At 38.7% G+C, this 19085-nt stretch overlaps 1 protein-coding gene across 1 annotated transcript in view; it reads right to left on the bottom strand.

Annotated features, from left to right (window-relative positions):
- Nucleotides 1-19085, bottom strand: part of SORCS2 (sortilin related VPS10 domain containing receptor 2) — a gene marked incomplete at its 5' end in the record, with an annotated part of 571875 nt that overhangs the window by 378151 nt on the left and 174639 nt on the right. The window contains one exon of the mRNA XM_082314967.1: nucleotides 6657-6724. Coding sequence (XP_082171093.1) covers nucleotides 6657-6724 — 68 coding nt within the window. The remainder of the gene's footprint in view (nucleotides 1-6656; nucleotides 6725-19085) is intronic.

The raw sequence follows: 19085 nt of genomic DNA, 5'->3' as shown, positions 1-19085 counted from the left end.
CTTTCTCAATAAATTGACTCACTCGTTATGAGTTATATCTTACAATGATTTAATTCCTTTTCCAGAAGGAGGAGAAAAGAGGCAAACAGAAAAGAGGCAAAAGGCAAGGAAATAGAAATAAAGTGGTAAAGTAGCAAAATTCGCTCCAATAAACACAAGTGTACCACAAGCAAGAGCTTTTTCCTAACGATATAAATCACAGCTTTCCAACTGGATCTTAATCCATATGTCATATATTCTTTGTGTATTCACAAACTAGTGTAGAAACATGTAAACATTTGAAATCATCACCACTACCCCGAGTTGTTGAAGATTTGGAAGAGCAGTTATGACACAGCGCTCTCATCTGTCAGCAACAGATATTCAGTAAAGAATTCTGGATAGAGTTCTTTGGTAGCTTTCACTTGCTTGTGGAATTCATTTTTTTCAGTTCAGACCTTCATACTACTAGACATAAAAATATTTTTTAAATGCTATTATAGTAACATAGACATAAAAGGACATCCTTAAGCTAAGTTCCGTGCCCTGGAGAGCCATTTAAAAGACATCTCCTTCAGAGGGGCCTACAGGTCACAACTCAGAAAATGGTTCCCAACATCCACAACCAAAGTTCATTCCCTTATTGAATGGCCAAAAGCTACAGCCAAAACATGTGACAGGATGAGTGCAGCACCAAGGTAACAGCAAGGTTATTGCCAATGTGATGGGTCTTGGTCTTAGGAAAGACTATAGTGGGTCGTGTGTCCACTAGAGCACACACTACAGACGCACACTGCAACATCAGCACCCTTTAGGTCCCTAAATCAATACCACTGCCCTTCAAAAACATCAATAACCACCTTGTCAATATCTTGCACATTCCAAGGTTTGTCAAGACATGTTCCTTTCATTTCCTTTGTCTTTTATGTATTTTTCCTACCTGACAGCCATAATAAAACATTGCTGATAGGCTGAAATCTACTACATTCACTTTCTAACTATGGTTTTACAGCTCATTTTAAATGCCCAAAATAAATTTCACATAGAGACTTCCCTGCACAATTCAACTCATAATGATGCACTGTAGAGTATTAGCAAGACAGAAATTGCAGCAGATAATGAAAGTCTTTGTAATGCTCTGAGGTGAATATGGAAATATGATCAAAGAGAGCATAAAAATCTGTTGTTCAATAAGATAAATAAAATGCTAATTGTAGGACTGCCTTTTCAACGGTACTGCCCAAAACCTTTTCACAGTGGAACAGGTGTAAATAAGGATATAATAGGAGGACAGAAGAGCTGCACAGGTATAATTGAGGGCAGTCTATTTTGATTGCAGAACCTGCATTACTCAGGATGATGCATTAGCCAGAGAAAGCACAGCTAGACATTAGATCCCAAGCTGAGTTCGCTGGGCTAATAATTAGAAAGCCATTTCTTTTTTTGTTTTCACTTGGAAAGAGAGCAAATTTGATATGGAAATCACAGACTCAATAACTCCATCCCTTGGGGCCATTTCTACAAAGTCACTTTTCAAAGCAGAACCACAATATAAGACCATCTGGAAGTGCAAGTTGCTGCAGAATAACAGTTGCTCACTTATTAAGCAGCACTTCACACCAAAAAAGAATTTCACTGGGGCACCAGACTCTATATGGGGGGGGTTTGTTTTGCTTTTTAAATTATTTTCAAGAAATAGGTGAAATGAGTTTCACCTACAAGTCCAAAGAGTTTGGAAACAAATGCCCATACTCGTTTTCTTGCACTCTGTGAGCCACACAGGGTCTGGAAATTTTACTATCCTGAGTGGTATGCTGTTCACTGCATCTACCTTAAAAGAATCTCCTGCTCTTTGTAGTCCGGATTTTAGCCTTAGTGTAGGCATGCACCTTTGTATAAATGCCCAAAGCACCATGTGGTCACTGTGCACTGATCACTACTGACAGTCAGTGGGCTTGTACAACCGGGTCTTGTCCTGAATACGTGGCTTTTGGTGGGTGCAGACAGAAAAAGCTGTGCCACCAAAGAGAGGATTTTCCTGACTCCCTGAGGTTTGCCAAGTATCATGCTGTCCGTAAGGCTCACCCAAGTGCTCTCACGTCCAGCTGCCGGCCACTGACCTGGACTCACAACCTCCTCACACAGCACTGTGACTTCGCTCCCTCCTCAGGCTGCATTTGGAGAAAGGAGTCCCAGGATGTTCAGCTAAGGTATCCAACCACATTTAAGCAGTCGGAGCAGTCTGTTTCTTCATTTACCAGTTCGTTATTGACAACATGGGGCAAAATATCCCAACATCTCCAAAAATGGGCCTACTTGGTTTTCAGCATGCAATGCTGAGAGGAGTTAACAGTGCAGTTAACATCAAATAATGCCGTTTGTTTTGCTGTGGTGAAGCAATAACAACATGGTGATGCCATTGGGAACAATGGCAATTACACAGCAAGTCGCATTAGCACTACCGTATCATTACAGCTTGATAATATGCAATCAAAACTTTATTAGCAATCATCATCAGCATCTATTATTCATTGCTTAGTTCAAGTTAAGAAGTGGAAGGCTGCATGCATACCAGAAATAGGACTCTGAGCCAGCCTAAGCACAGGGTTGGAAGCCAATTCCATGGCCATAGAGTGCTGAGTCACTGCATAACCTTCAGCAATCAGTTACCATCTCAGGTGCCACGTGAATAAAATGGAATAAAAATAATATATATCTATTTCCAAGAGACATCATTAAGATTAATTAACTCAGGTGTGCAGATAAGCATTAGTATTAACTTCTCAGTAGCTACCAATTCAGTTAAAATATCCGATTGTAAGGTTCAAGTACATACATCTAAAGCTGCAGGCATGCAATGTATGCAAACAGGCACCTGAGGCTGTAAAATATGTGCACCTATATATTTACGCACAAACTGGTCCATAAAGCATATGAAAACACATACTCAAGTATCTGTTATCTTAAATGGTCTGTTTGATTCAGGTCCTTCATACTGTAAACGTGCTGGATAAAGATGTGTGCGGACCCTTGACAGGAACAGCACTAGTATGCAAAGTATCTTCAATATATGCACAAACTGTGAAGATAATTTTAGTACCTGAATTTTAAGTTTTAGTCACAGCATTAGATTTTTCGTTATGCTAATGAGGCCTAACACGATAACCAACCTGTATTCCCAATATGTACTGCAGTTTAGAAACTCTAAAAATAAGCCTGAAAACAATCCTCTGTTCTTTCTCAATAGGTTATTTTAATTTATATTCAAGAGGCAACCAATGCCAGCTCTGTTTACTTCCGTACATTATTTTGAGTCAAATAACTATACAATTTACTCCAACCTTAACAATTACTTAATAGGCAAATTAGCAAAGTATCAGAAATAGCTGACTAGAGAAGCACACCCTGGTGTTTTCTAACTACATGCTTCAACTGAGATTTATGCCTCTAACTCTTCAGTGTAACCAGACATGGCTGCTACTAGTAAAAAGTTGTTAAGACTTACATTATCCAGCACCATTTTCCCTGTTTATTCAACAATCAAAAGATTCCAAGGTAATTAAAATTTAGTCCTCCCAATCCTGTAACCTGGCCTGTGTGGGCAGGCATAAATTACCTACACAAATTAACAATGCTCTGCAGAGGCACAGAAATTCATCACCTAGATCCACTTCCAAAAAAAAAAAAAAAGAAAAATCTATCTTCTTTGCATAAAGCCCCGCCAGGCGTGTACCTCCAGCTGGTGGTTTTCCCCACCATTTGCATTACTCTTAAAAGTCTGACTGCAACTCCAAGGTCACTAAGAACAAATAAGCATCACTGGACCACTGAGTCACCCTTCCCTTCTCATTCCCTGTTCCACTAAGCAAGGAAAAAAACCAACTATTTTGAGTGATGGGAAAAAAAGAGAGAGAGATGAAGAGGAAATATGGTTTAGAGGAAGAAAAGAAAGATGTGGTTTTAAGAAACAAAAGAACCGATAAATGCCAAGCTAGGATAATATTTACTGATTGGCAAGATAAAAGTGGGAGATTAACAACATTAAAAAATTAACCTGGTAGGGATTGATCAGGTTATGAAACAAGTTTATTTTCACTTAGAGACATAGAGAATATGAAGTGTCTGGTATGATCTAGCTGGGCAAGATAGGAAGAAGAAGAACATTGGACTGATTCAGGAAATAACTGGACAGGATCCACTCCCAGTAGGGCACAGAAACCTCACCAAGATTAATGGCTTTTGTCCGCTGACAAAAATCCCTATAACATTTTTCACACCTGTTTTACTGTATATTTGTTCTGATGCAAATGATAGGAATGCAAAAGAGAACCAAACAAAAAAGTTTAAAAATATATACATTGTGCATTCTGGGCAGGCTGCCAATGTGAGTACAACACCCCGGCTCCATCAGCAAACATGGAGCCTCACCAATTTACACCCAACCATTTTACACAGAGAAAACCACAAAAGTTCCCTGACTTCACAGACAGTATTTATTTTTATTTTATTTAGTACGAATAACGAGCTACATCTCAACAGAGAGAGGCACTATTTGACGTTTTTGCACCAGTTGGTGTCATTTGTGCTTTTCCAGATCCAGGCACTTTGTAACTCCCCCAGTCTGACAACCACATGTGCCCCTTCTACACCACAGTGGGCAGAGGCGGAGGAAGGAGGTGAGCCCAGAGCAGAACATACCTAGGGATGGATCAGCTACCACCCCTGGCCCGAGTGCTAATCTTAAGCGCTTGCTTCCTTTCAGCTTTTCCATCCTAGTTTTATAAACAACCAAAGCATCTGGTACATCTATTACTTGTAAGTAAGAGGGCCTGATTTCCCTATGATGCACACTAGCATCAATTTTATTGGAATGCAGTTCACACCAGTTCTTCTTTACACCAGCTGTCAGCAAGGTCTGAATGACCTTGTTTAAAGTGTTTATGTTCTCAAAAGAAAGCAACGTTATCTGAAGCCTGTTTTATGTTTATTTTGAAAGAGCAGAGAGTTTATTTTGAAGAGTCTGACTGAATAAGTTTAAAAGACTTCTATGATAGATTACACTGAAGCGTGAATAGCAAAACTTGAAACATATTGCACATGTTGTACAGGCCAGGGGCATATAACAGGAAAGCAATGTGTGCTTACGCAGTTATGGGAGTATCCAAATTGCCATTTGGTTGTCTTCTTTGCACAAGATGTTGGACAAAAATTAAAACAGAAACAAATGTGCAATTAATTTCGCATCTTGTAAGTTTAAAGGATAATTACAAATGAACCATCATAGCCCTAAAAAGGCCAATCCTGAGCCACTACTAAGCAGTCTCCATTTGATCTTACTGTCTTTCCTGAACACCATCTTTTTATGACTAGAAGTTTCTTTTTTACTTGAAAATACCCTTGCGCTGCATGGACCACTGCCCCTGGCCAGACTGTACTACTCAGCTCCTAGTATGACAATAAGGTATCGCAAAGATACGCTATCACTATGAGAAATCCCACCAGGTTAAAACAATGTAGCCTCCTTCAAAACACGTAACAAGGCTGGTGTGCAGCATGTCCTGGTCACAGACTTTTCCCATTCCCTGTTCCCTTGCCCACTCCTTTTCTTGGACTGGCTCTGTAAAGCTCCTTACACGCACAGGCGAAGGCTGACTCCCCCATACAAGCTCTTGGGACAGTATGAAGTTTACAAGTACCTAAGCCACAAGGTATTAGACAGCCCAATTTGTTTCTAGACCTGAAGCTTATGGGCTACATAAGAATTTTACATAAGACTCCTGTCATTTATGACAACTATTTAGATATCCCGGCAGACTATTTCAAGAACTATTTCTACTGCTACAGGTAACTCAGCAAAACTAGCACAGCAAACATTGGATCAATATTATATTTATTGATAACAGTGAAATACTTTCACTTTTGAAGTGTACATAATGGGTCTAGCAAAAATTTGTGGTGAAAGATTTATACAGATACACAGAAAATTAGAGCACAAAAAGCCCACTTCGCAAAACCAAATTAACACATGAGAAGATAACCAGTATGCCAAGTATAACAGGCTTACCCTAGCCCTGGTTTTGTGCTGATCTACACCTGAGCATGCAATTTGTGCACACACAGGCAACAAGCATATTGATGTCTCAATTCACAAATGTTAAGGAAATGAGAATCAATTTAGAAATTTATTTTGATTACTGCATATTCCCAGCTGTCATAAGACACAATATAACCTGCAGTGGTATTATATTTCAACCAATCATGACTGCAAATCAGGATTATTTACTAACGTCAACACAGCACTCAAGAGCAGTAAGAACTCCCAATAGACACATCCCAACGCAATAAGTATTTCAAAGTTTTTAAGTAATTTTGATGCAAAATTTCTAAGAAAAGGGAAAGAATGCCATCTTGCAAAGTGGCATCAGGAAGGCACCTTATACTTTCCATCATTGTTTGCCTCTACTGTTGAAACTCATTTCAAACTCTTTCTTATTGAACTGCAGAAACTGCATTTAAGGAAGAGAAGGAGTAAGAGCTGATGACAATCTGGATAATCTTGCTATATTAGCATCCATCAGCTACCAACTCAACTCAGCAGCAGTTTGGAAAGGGAAAAGAGACAGATCTATTCTGAAAACACCGGGGAGTAAAAGTTGTAGGAAAAGCAGAGAACTTACCTCCACAAAGAGCTCTCCAGCACTTTCCCCACGTCAGTATGATAATACTTGGTAAGGATCAGGATCACCTAAAAAGAAAATGAGAATAAATATATTTATATATTTAAACTGATGTAAGAAACAGAAATAGATCATGGGCGGCATTATTCTGGTGAACACAAAAGTGAGGCTTCTGAAAATCTGAGCTGTATTTCACTTTATTTTTACTTCTTACCAGTTTTGCTTTTAGACTGGGTTTTTTTCCTTTCTCTTTCTGAGAAAAATGATTTCAGCACTCGAAGTTTTCTGCAAACCTGGTGACTTTGTGAAAGATTGCCCGTTTCACATGAGCGGTGGAGTTAGAATAGTCACATAAATCCCCCCACCACATGACAGCCCCCAAGCAATTTGTATGAGTTTCTCAGCAGAAGGAACCAATCTGGTTGCTAGTTTAAACTTAGGAGGCAACTCTCTTGGACATCTACAGATGCAATTTTTTTTTTTTTAATCCAAAGTGTTAAACAATGTTGATTAACTTGGATTATCCAGATACCAAATTCAGGCATAAAATGAGCTCTAGTCTTCCCTACAAGATCAGAAATGCAACTTTCATGTCTGTCATTTTTCGTTCCCAGAAGTATCACTTTTTTTCCCTTCAAGAACCAGCTCTGTGCTTTGTAAATTACTCATCTACATCACCAACAGCCCACAAAATACACAAACAAATTTCATCCACAGAACATCTTAAACCTATGAGAAGAGTCAGCAGGAAACACTTTCCATTCGGTCAACATCTGACAAATTCACTGCTCAAACAATGTAAAGCACTAGTCCATGACTGGTGTATCAAGCTGAATGCTATGCTTTATATTTAGACCATTTAAAACAATTTCCTTCACTTGCTGCCAGTCCATACTAGTGGTTCTTACACCCACATTCCCTTAGCAACCCCACAGAGGTAGAACAGGAGGAACCCCTGGTTCCTTGCACAGCTGTTTGCTTTCTTTAATGCGAGGTCAATGCCAGTCTCCAACGGTCTGGAGCATGCAGTTATTTAGCTGGCACTTCCTCTGCTCCTGACCACCAGATGAAATCTCCAGCAAACAGCAACTCTAGGCATTCACTTTGATTATTCAGATAATTAATATGCTGATGATGCACTTATGCCGCCGCCTCTGTATGCTGGAGCTTATGAGAAAACAGAATTCCAGACCATGGGTCTTATGTATGTGGCGTTTTGGAAATAACACAACGTTTTGCAGAACTGAGCTATAAGACCAGTCTCACTCAGGGTTATCTAAGCCTAATAAATTCACAACACATATTGCTGGATGTATATCGATATAAGTAAAATAATAATTCACAAATTCACAAATAGTATTAATCTCTCCTGTTCTCAAAAAAGCCACAATCTACCAGACCACTCTGTTGGAATTTGATGATTTATAAAAATAAAGGCTTGGTTTAAAGTAAAGCAAGAAAGAAAAAAAAAAAATCTTTTACTTTTAAATAAGTTACTACAAGACTACAAAGCCAAGAGAAAGAACCATTTCCCGAAGGAGAGAGTATCTGCTGATGAGATTCCTGGCTGCAGCCCAAGCATGCTCCATCAGGTCAGCTATTTATTCTATTGTCAGTGTCTTAACTACAGCTTCTGCTGGTGCTTGCAATTAAGGAGCAAAAGAAAGAAACTTTACTACTGGGAGCATCTATTGGCTCTAATTATTAAGGAAAAAGTTTCAGACCGTGCTTTTCTGAACAATTGAAATTCCTCTTAGGCCACAAAAATTGACCTCGGAGTTTTTTCTAAGAGATACAAGAATGCATATTTGGTGCGTGAAAATAAAAAAGAAAATATCAAAAGACATAAGAGATTACACTTTGTTTCCTTACATTCATGCAGAACCAAAGACTGAATCCTGAACTTAGTAAGCCAACTTTTTTCATCCCTGTACACTGTACAACCATAACTTTTTAAATTCAGATGATTTTCAGCAACGTACGTTGGAGCCACTCTGCCACACGGTAAGTCTGATGTTTTATTCCTGAATTAACCTGCTTATTATCACATGTGGAAGATCCTATCGGGTTACCCTCAATCCACCTGCTTTGAACTTAACCTTTATGGAAGTATCAACAAAGCACCTTCCAGATAAGCTATTTCCATAACTCAGCACCTGTCCTAAGTGTTAAAGACTTGCGGGAACAAGGAGTGGGCTCACTCTACTGCTCGGTAGCTGTAGTTCATCTAGGGGATGCACACACCAAATCAGAAAGCTACCGTTGTTCCACACACTTGAAATGAATGGCTTTCAGGTAACTGCAAACTGCGTTGGGGAGCAGCCATATGCAGCAAGATGCCTTACTTAGGCTGCAGGATTGGTGCCTTCATCTGAGTCATAGCTCTGAGAAACCGATGTCAGTATTTTCCAATCTGACTGGTAAATTTGTTCAAAAATTAAAATACCTTATTTTGTATTTCAGAAGTATGAAGAACGACTTAGTAGGAAAAACAAAGCCATAATGAGCCATCTTTGAATTCTTAAACACTTAGCAGATTCCTGTCGCAACCTAAGAAGTACGAGGCTGCCGGGGGGCTGACCGCTATTTCAACTATGCCAGTGGATTTCATCCCAATATCCAAAAAATGTAGGTCAGCTATTTAACAGATTTTACAACATTTTCCTCTAGATTGTGGGCATCTTTTCAGGCTAAATAGTGCTCCTGCTAACCAGAACAGTGTATTTTCTCAATTAATAAACAGAACCAAAGAACAGGAGGAATCATTTCACAATAAAAACATAAAGGTCTTCAGGATCTCTGGATTCTGTGCATCATTTGTAACAGCAGAGCCCTGTTTCACTGATTCCATTTCAATGGGACTCCATAATTAAAAGCATTTTACAGGTTGGATGGAAGCCAATGGTTCATACTCACGGCTGTCCTAGTGAAAGCGCTTGGGTGGCCTGTAGACGAAGACAGGCTTCAAGCACAACAGCAATTGAGCAACGATCAAGGGTATGATTCTTAACCAGCTCATACTACCATCAGTCATGGACAGCTAAAATAAATCTAGCTTTTTTGTGTTATTATTTTATAGCTAAAATAAATGTAGGCAACGGAGGAGAATTAAACTCAAAAGTTTCTTTATTTGAAGATGGATTTATAGGGTCACCTAGAGATCATCTACTCCATCCAGTCTCCTCTTTTATGAGGAGACTTGTGAAACCATTTAAAATCATTTCATCTTAAATTTACCCACAGTTCTTCTGAGTTAGTCCCCACAGTATGTCAATGGAGGTGGCAACAATAATTCACTGTCATGTGCTAGGGATCTACAAAGACCTGATGGTGCTTATGGTCAAATACGCCTAGGAAAGGTATCCCTTTTGCTTTCATTGCCCTAAAACAAAGGTTCCTAAGGATCCCTTCTTCCCAGATTCTTCAGAACGTGTTTTTTACCAATAACACCACCAAGGTCTTTCTACCTGCAACCCCTAAAGAAGGAAAACGTTAATGAAGCTCGAAGATTGTAATTTTGGTTGTTTGGGGGTTTTAAGTAAATACAAGTAAAATGCATACATACTTTGGTCCAAAATAAAGACATGGATGGCTGGTACAGATCCCTTGCTCAGTACTGGAGCACCATGGTGCTTACTACATCTTACAGCTTTCTGATTACCTTCCTACTGCTTGCTCTGATACCAGTGTCTTCTGCCCCTTTGCAGCAAGATGGCAGACCACTACCATTTCACCTCCCTTCAGGAACATTAGAATAAACAGAGCATCATATCTCCAGTTCCCTGCCACGTTCCTTGCATAGAATTCAGGAGACAATATTTTCAGCCTTTTCGTTTCAAGAAATTGTTTTATTTTGATACTACATGACAGACATACACCAACCATGTCATACAGTACAGATTTAAAATAAAAAAGGAAAAAAGGAAAACGAAAACTTTCAGCTTTTGTCACAAAAGTAGTGCTCTATTACTTGCTTCTTTACTAACGCCCTTGACCTCTCCATAAAGCCACAGTTAGCCAGTATTTCTCCATAGGGGCCAAGGTATGGAAGATAAATCCCTTAGGATTCCAAAAGTCATATGCAATCCACATTGGAAGAAAGTTTTCAGTGGAAGTAGTAACTGTAATTCTGGTCAATTTGTCTGGGCTGGGAAACCTTGAAGTTCAGAAATTTCTCTACGTCTACTTTTTCATCCTCCCCCCACCTTTTCTGGGGGGAGGAAGGGTGCACAGAGAGAATTTTGATTCTCCCCTGCCATTCCCCTGCTTCCATAACTTAGTTCCTGCCTGGGTAGATTCTCACTGTTACAGTAGTTACAGCTCAAAACTGTTCTCCAAACAAAAGAGTTGTAGGAGTTTCTGACCTAAAAATCCTTTCTGGATATAGACCTGTCTTCAGTTTTCAGTGAACGATGGACAGGGAAAACAAATGGAAAATTCCACAGATATTATCCACGAATAATTAAAGTTAGAATGATCTACATTTTTCCCTTCTCCCTTTCTCTTGCTCTCTTCTGAAAATGCTTTGCAGCAAGGCTGGACCAAAAAGAGCAAACCTTCACTTTAAGAGATACAATATGCTTTTAATCATTTCCTAATAAAATTTTGGCTTTAAAGAAGCCCATTTTAATCCTCTCTTTGCATCACCATGTCACCTAAGAGGGGCAAGAAAGGAAAAAGGAACGAATTCTAGATCAATCACTTCCCTAGTGTTTATATATTATCTTTGGGTTTTTTTTCCTTTTCTGTGAAGGATTTGCCAAGATCCTTCTATTTTTGATAAACACTGACTTATGGAAATTTTTTTTTTTTTCCCCATGCTCCCTCCATCATGTTTTCTTTCATGGACCATTCGTAACACAGATCTCTCTTTTTCTATCTACATGGAGATTCTTAGGGATTAAGCTTTATTTGACTCCTGCCATTTGTGATTTGAAGGTTTTTGTGGGTTTTTTTGCCACCTATTCAGAAATTTAATAGCAAAATACTTTCAAACGTATAATTGCAAGTACGATTGCAAGTTTTTGTATTTTCCCAAGTTTATTAGGCGAGAGCACACTGTAAATACTTCTGGGCAGCCAGAGCTACCAGGAAAATACACTGCTCAGGCAGACTCAAGTGCCTACAAACTTTTTAGCATCTGCTTAATTTAATTTATGTGAATGAACCCACTGAAATCAAGAGAAGTGTTTATGAGAGTCACTTGAACAGGCACTTAATACTCCCTATGACTGGAACATAAGTTGCTGTTTTGTTCAAGAACACAGCCTAACTCACCTCTTTATCCATTAACTATAACTATTTCACTGTAAACTGTAACTATTTCAGGGAGATCAAGATGTTCTAGGCACAGCCTATTAATTTGTCACCACCACCCCCTGTACTTCCAAAACTTTCTTGACACCTAATAATCAAAAAACTCCCTAACAAATTATAGGCAACCACCTACTGCTCCAATCCCTCAAGCCATTTCCACTTTTGCAGCAGCAGGCTCTTCAATCATCATGCGAAGGTTGACATTAGTTTTCACATTCATTATTTAAAACAAAGACTCTTACAAGAAAAGTAAAAACCAAGAGATTATTAATATGAAGGTATATTACCACAGGTATATTATATGGACCAACTGCCATAATACTATTAACAACTTAATAATTTGATTACACTGGAAGAACTGTAAATGGAAAAATAGCATTTAGGTTTACTCTGTTGCAGCATTATGATGAAAGGTGAAAAAGGAGACATTTAGACCATTACTAAATCTATTAAGAATTCACTGTATAAGCTTCTACTGCTCTATGGTAATAAAGTTCATAAAAGTAACCCATGACTTAACATGAAAGACTTAAAGAATTAGATTTATAGTTCTTCCAACTAAATTGTATTGGAAGAAGAGAGAACTTACTGTGTATGAAGTCACTGACCGGACCAGCGCACTTGTCTTAAGCATTAGTAATAATTTCATATAGTGAATTTTTCATAATTCAAGGCAAGACACAATAATGGCTCAATTCTTATTCTCTAAGAGGTATTTCTATATCCACAAGAGCTGAATAAGTGCATAGTCTTAAAAAGTGGTGGCTGTGGTTGCTTCCGGATTCAAAACCATGTTAAATATAGTACTTTACACATTGACCCTGCAAACATTTACACAGAAGAGTAACTTTAAGATATCTAATATATTTAATCCACTATCTAGCGTAGAACAAAATTATATTCTGTTAGCACTGTACAAACACAGAACAAGAAGACAACCTACTGCCTTCAGGAGCCTACAATCCAAGTTCAGAAAAAGAGAAGTCTTCACATCATCAATTGATATGAGATTTTCAGTGCAAGCTCCTAAGAAAATTACGTTTATGTGATAGCACTGCACATACACTGTATGTGTGTGTATATATATATATGCTTTTGGATGCTCATCCCTACCTTATAGTTCTAAATCCACTGACTGATTTCAATCGTATTTGAAAGACAGCCATATGGCTGAAGTAGCCATACCGGTTCATACCACAGGTCCATCTAGATCAGTAACCTGTCTCCAACAGTGGCAAATGAAAAATACAAAAGTATAAGAATGGGGGAGGAACATAAATAAAGATGCTTCCCAAATATATTTTCCAGCCTTCAGCAATTTGCAACTCAGGCAGTTGGGCTGTTACTTGAGTTTTCAGCAGTTGACTGCTTGGGTAAGCGCAGGCTTCTAGGTGGTACTGCCTGACCCATCAGCTCAACAATAGAGAATACCGTATTTGTAACTTTTAATGTTTAGTCTTCAAAAATCAAAGCATATGTAAAATTGGTCAATCACTCTGGATTGCTGCTACTCTAACATATTCATGTTGCTACTCGTTTCTATAATCATTAGACGCAGCTCAGATTTCTGGGCACACTGCAGATGCAGAGCTCACTCAGGCAAACAGGAACTCAATTTGAAGGCCACAGAATTACAAAGCCCAAAATTCTAGATTAAATCCATGGCTTGGGAAACAGTGTGTAACATTTTAACTACTTGTTCAATTAAACTTTCTGTTCTTTTTCAAAGAGCCCAAAACAAAGTCACCTCTGACACAAAAATCTCCACTTCTCTGCCATTGCCTTTTTCTACAAAACCATAGTATTTTTTTTAGGTTTAAATATTTAACATAGCATTTGATACGCTCTTAAAACCACATCTTGAAACATGCCAAGAGAATAAATTTCTAAAGCATGAAGCAAGAATATTTTTTTCCTAGGCTGGCTTGACTCCTAATTGTAATTTTTTTTTTAAATATAGACTGGCTTTACTTATCTCCTCTAATAATGTATTCTAAATTAAATTAACAATCCTTCCTGCAGAAGCAAACCTGTTGTGTGAATATTTGGAAGCAGAGCTGATATCCAAAGAAGACATATGTAAAACATCTTTACTCTCTTCCAGATATTTCAGGAATCCAGTATTATGGATAGGCAATTCACCTTGGTCATCAATATTATATAGTTATTCACTACCAGAAAAGAAAGATCAAATTTTAAGTGCTGTTTGTGAAATATTCCTGGTCTGTCATGCAGTGTTACTGCCCAATAGTAAAACATAAAAATTGAAAGTGAGCTTCTAGCCTGCACCGCTAAATCCTTTTTCAAAGCCAGAGGTTTGTAGGGGTTTTTTTTGGGGGGGGGGGGTTGTTTTTTTTTTGTTTGTTTGTTTGTGTTTTTTTGGTTTTTTGGGTTTTTTTTTTTAACATTACCCTATAAAAATAATTATGCTTTTTATTTCAAAAAAGACATTATTATGCAAGACACATGGAAACATCTGCGGAGGATACCACAAGCTGGGAAAACTGTTCATTTGACGCAGGGCCATTGGCAGATATGGTTACTGTCCCTCGCAGCTGCTCTGTCTTCACCAGAACCACAGAATTAAATATCATTGTACCAGATAACATCATATTTATCAGAGGTTGCATCAACCTACACTGACCTCAAAATTACATTTAATTATCTCTGAGAATGGCTTACAGTGTTCCAATAAGACCTAATTGCCTATCATAAAGAGGCTTTATAAGACTGCATATGGGAGCAAGGACTTTGATGCTGCATCAAGATCAGCCTAAGAGTCACAATGTTTAATATCCTTCTTATCATGAATAAGGCCTGGACTTTATATTTCCTGAATATTGTAGGTACCTGAATTTGTTCTTTATAAATGAGAAAGATAAATATGGCCAGATGATCTACAGAAGGGGACAACAGCACACTCCTACCTGAAAGGCGCACTGCCAGGACAAACATGCTAAAGATCAAGGCAGTTATATTACAGTGACAGAGTGATGCTGATTAGTATTTTAGTCAGAAGACCACAGACAAAGCAGAGGCATATGTAAAACTTGTTTCACACGTTTTGTCATATGGAGCGTGTGTGTTGTATTGAACTGCATCAACGTGCTCTGGGTACTTTAACACCTCTTATTCCAAAGACAAAATCAGGCCTGGACATAGGACATAGGACATGAGGAAACAGCCTCAAGTTGCACCAGGAGAGGTTTAGATTGGATATTAGGAAAAATTTGTTCACAGAAAGTGTTGTCAAGCATTGGAACAGGCTGCCCAAGGAACTGTTTGAGTCCTTATCCCTGGAGGTATTTAAAAGACGGACAGGTGTGCTGCTTAGAGACATGGTTTAGTGATGGACTCGGCAGTGCTAGGTTTACAGTTGGACTTGATGATCTTAAAGGTCTTTTCCAACCTAAACGATTCTATAATTCTATAAAAACAGAGTGAAAGAAGGAAAAAAAAAAAATCAGGGGGTTGCCTAGTAAAACAGGAACAACATAAAACAGATCTGGCCCTGTTACTTCAAGTGCTGTCTGAAAAAAAGTCCTCTAGTCCTCCAGCACGATCACCCTCCCAGTGGGGTGGGCCCGGGTGCCTCTCCGAGCAAGGACTATTTGCTCTGCAGCTTCACACAGGGACAGACTAGGCCCAATGCCACCCCCTCGCTGTCCTTATAACTGGGAGGAAGTTGGTCTCTCTACATCTGCCTTTCATTTTAACTGTTTCACCCCTACTTATCTTGCTAAAATAATTGATTTCAGCAGAAGTACCAACACGCTGCCTCCAGTATGGCGTGAAAGGGGACCATTCCCACTCAAATGCCAAGCCCGTCTGCTCCCTGTTGTCACATTCAGAATAAATCTGGAACATCTCAAATGACATTAACAGAATTCAGCTACTGTAAAATACTAGGAATGACCCCCTTTGAGAGAAAGAAGGATGAAAGCACATTTATCTTCAGCATTATCCCTGAAGCAGCAGAACTTCGTATCCGTGCCAATGGAAAGGGCGTAAAGGAGCTGAGGGAACATCCAACTGGGTTAGGAGACTATTAGAAAGGGCTTGGGAGCAGTTGGGAAAATTGGTCAGGGGCCAAATATGTCAGAGAAAATATTGGAAGGGGCCGGGGGAGTGCTGGAGAGTTCTCCATATTCAGTCCAAAGCCAAACCAGGAGGTTTCCAATCTGTGAGCACTGAATTTTCGCCAGCTTTTTGTATTTCCTCACTCAGCCTCTGCCCTAGGTGTTCATTACTTTAAGAGCCATGGGGCCATTAAAGCTAAGTGGAATTATACAGCATTATCTGTGAAAAGAAACAGCTATTTCACCAGGCAATGCCACATCATTTTGGATCCCTAGCTAATGCCGTCCTGTCACACGGACACTACGCTTTAGTTTAACCAGTATGAAGAATATTAACACAATCAGTCATGTTAGAGCCAGGTTTCAAATTAGCCTCGCATTCCAATCTTAAACCTCTAATACATTTTAAATGACCTTCAGATCAAGTAGATACAAGCAGGAAAAGATTGTAGGCCCTGATAAATGAGGTCTGTATTTCTTTATTTGACTCCAGCAAAGACTTAGGCATTCGACAGATTCTTTGGAGACAGTTTTTCTATGTCAGCATTTAGCAGGCTGTAGCTAGGGCTGCAAAGCAGTTTCAGTAACAAACTCTTAACGTGAAATTCTCCCCCTTAGAGACTGATGTTTTTCCTGCTTGGTCTCTCCCCTGTGATCCCAGATTGTTTTAGAAATATGTTAAGAACTTCTTTCTTCATGTTACGAGAGCTACTCTTTTCTGTCTTCATAGATATAAGGATAGGTACAACAGTTAAGCAGCACAAGACTTGGAAGGAAAATATTTTTAATTCATGTGTAGAACACTTCTGAACAGTTATCTCTAACACTTACACCTTCTCATGGCTCTTGTCTGTAGAAATGCAGTAATTTCAGGCTTCTCACATCCCCTTAACATAAGATAGTAGTACTGTCCAGTTTACGGTTGGGAAATGGAGGCAGAGATGTATCACACTGATCTATCCCACCTAACTTTAGGATGTACCAGCCCCTAGGCACAGAGACAGATACCTCTGGAGATCCGTTTTTCCTATCTAGATCTGAATAGTCCTTTGGAAGTACTTTTTTTCCTACACATTTATCATACTGAGGACCTACACTTCCAGCTTGACCCTCTCAGACTGGATAAATCCGTGCTTAAATGAGTTGCGAAAGAAGTCTGGGCAGAGCAGAAAGCAACATATAAAAAGAGGCCAAACTGAGAAGCAGTATCAACAGACACGCCATGAATTCTGTGTGCCACTAACCTTAAGGATCTTCTTTTCCAATACACGATGCTCCGAGACCCAAGTCTTACGTCCGTTCAAGACCACTTACCCTAGCACTGGTACCCATAACTTACAGCAATGCACCAGTACTTTGCAGAGCTAGGAGGTCTGAAGTACATGTACATATCTGACATGTAATATAGACCGTGCCAAAAAGTCAACATTTTCAATATGGGAAAAATTAATTTTTCCCCTTACCTGTGTTTCCACCAAGGAATAAATGGAAATCTGAGGAAAAATTTAGAAGAAACTTATGCAACTGTATATCACCTGAGAAGGTTCAGCAGACTAGTTTTTGTAACTACTAAAACAAACATATTTTATTTCTTCAAAATGGCATGTATGACTATGCTGTGTTTCATACCAAGGTACTTTATTACAGAACTTAATACTATTAAACAGTTAAAACTTCTGCACAGCGTACATGACATTTACTGTTGTCCTTCATTATATTGAGCATCTCTCTGGAACTGCTATTTATTTTCCAATCTTTTTTTTCTAATGAGTTTGTTCTATATTTGTATTGTAAATGCCTGTCTCTATTTATATTCTATTTCTGAAACTTACAGCATAGCCTTCTCTGTTTACAAGTCAATAGTCTTTTTCTTATGGAAATTACCTTATCCCAAAACAAAGAAAAAAATCTGAACCTTTTAATTCTTGCAAATTGTTTTTCTTGAGTTTGGGGTTTAACTGCTGCCATGACAGAAAAGCACTAATAACCAGAGTGCAGAGGATACAGACCAAACCCAATGGCAAATTTTCAGCTCAAGTTGTTAGCAAATGGATGTTTTTCTTCCTCCCTCCTCACCCTTCCATACCCATGCATTTATTTTGAGTCTGATCCAAAGCCTATTTAAGTCAATGGGAATCTGGATTAAGCCCATTCTAAACTTATTAAAAGTAAATCAGATCTTGAAATTTCTTTCATGAAGGGAAGGGTCCCATTTTGATAAAACCAGTATTTGCAAAAGTCTCATACATTCTGTGCACAGGAAAAACAACCACGCTGTATTTTCCACAAAATGCACATAACTGTACAAATTTATGACTTTAAATGCCAAGTTATAAAGGACATGAGACTACTCAAAGAGAACAGCTAGGGTTATACTTAATGATGCAAGCTTTTTTATCCTATAGTGGGAATTTACATGTCTGAAGATCTCTCTAAATAGACATTTCTTAAAGTAAAAGTTCACTCACCATATAGAAGAGAAAGTGAGCAGAGGTAGACTACTGGAAATGACCTCAGACCTATTTTGTCAATCCATGATCACCTACATATGTTTATTTTTTAAAAAATACTGTGTTTTGCAAGAATTTAACAAGATCAAAGGCCACGGGGAAAATATATCACCCACACATCTAGAACAACATTCAACTCCTTTAATTTCCCCAGTTTGGAAAAAAAATATCTTTTTGTCAGCACAGAAAGAATATTCCAACCTCTGCCAATTCCATTCTCTTCTTACATAGGGCACTAGGCCTGTATTTTTCAACAGCAAGTAAAAGGGAAGAGATGCTTTCAATCCAGCCCAAGACATATCTTGTAGAAGTTTATTTGGTATTCAGTAAAATGAATAAAACTCCCATTCAAGATTACTCAGGCACATCCTGAAGACAGAAGCATGTCAAAAGCTGATCGGGCGGGGGGGGGCAGGCGGTGAACAAACCAACAAACTTTTATTTTCCCTGCCAATTCTTTAATGAACTCTCTTTCTCCCATTGGGAGAACAGTGACATTTCTTCAGGAAGAACGGTGTCAAAAA

The sequence above is a fragment of the Platalea leucorodia genome (assembly GCF_965183815.1).
Source record: "Platalea leucorodia genome assembly, chromosome: 6".
Taxonomy (NCBI): domain Eukaryota; kingdom Metazoa; phylum Chordata; class Aves; order Pelecaniformes; family Threskiornithidae; genus Platalea; species Platalea leucorodia.
Note: the sequence above shows the minus strand (reverse complement) of the source record. Positions and strands in the feature narration are given on the sequence as shown.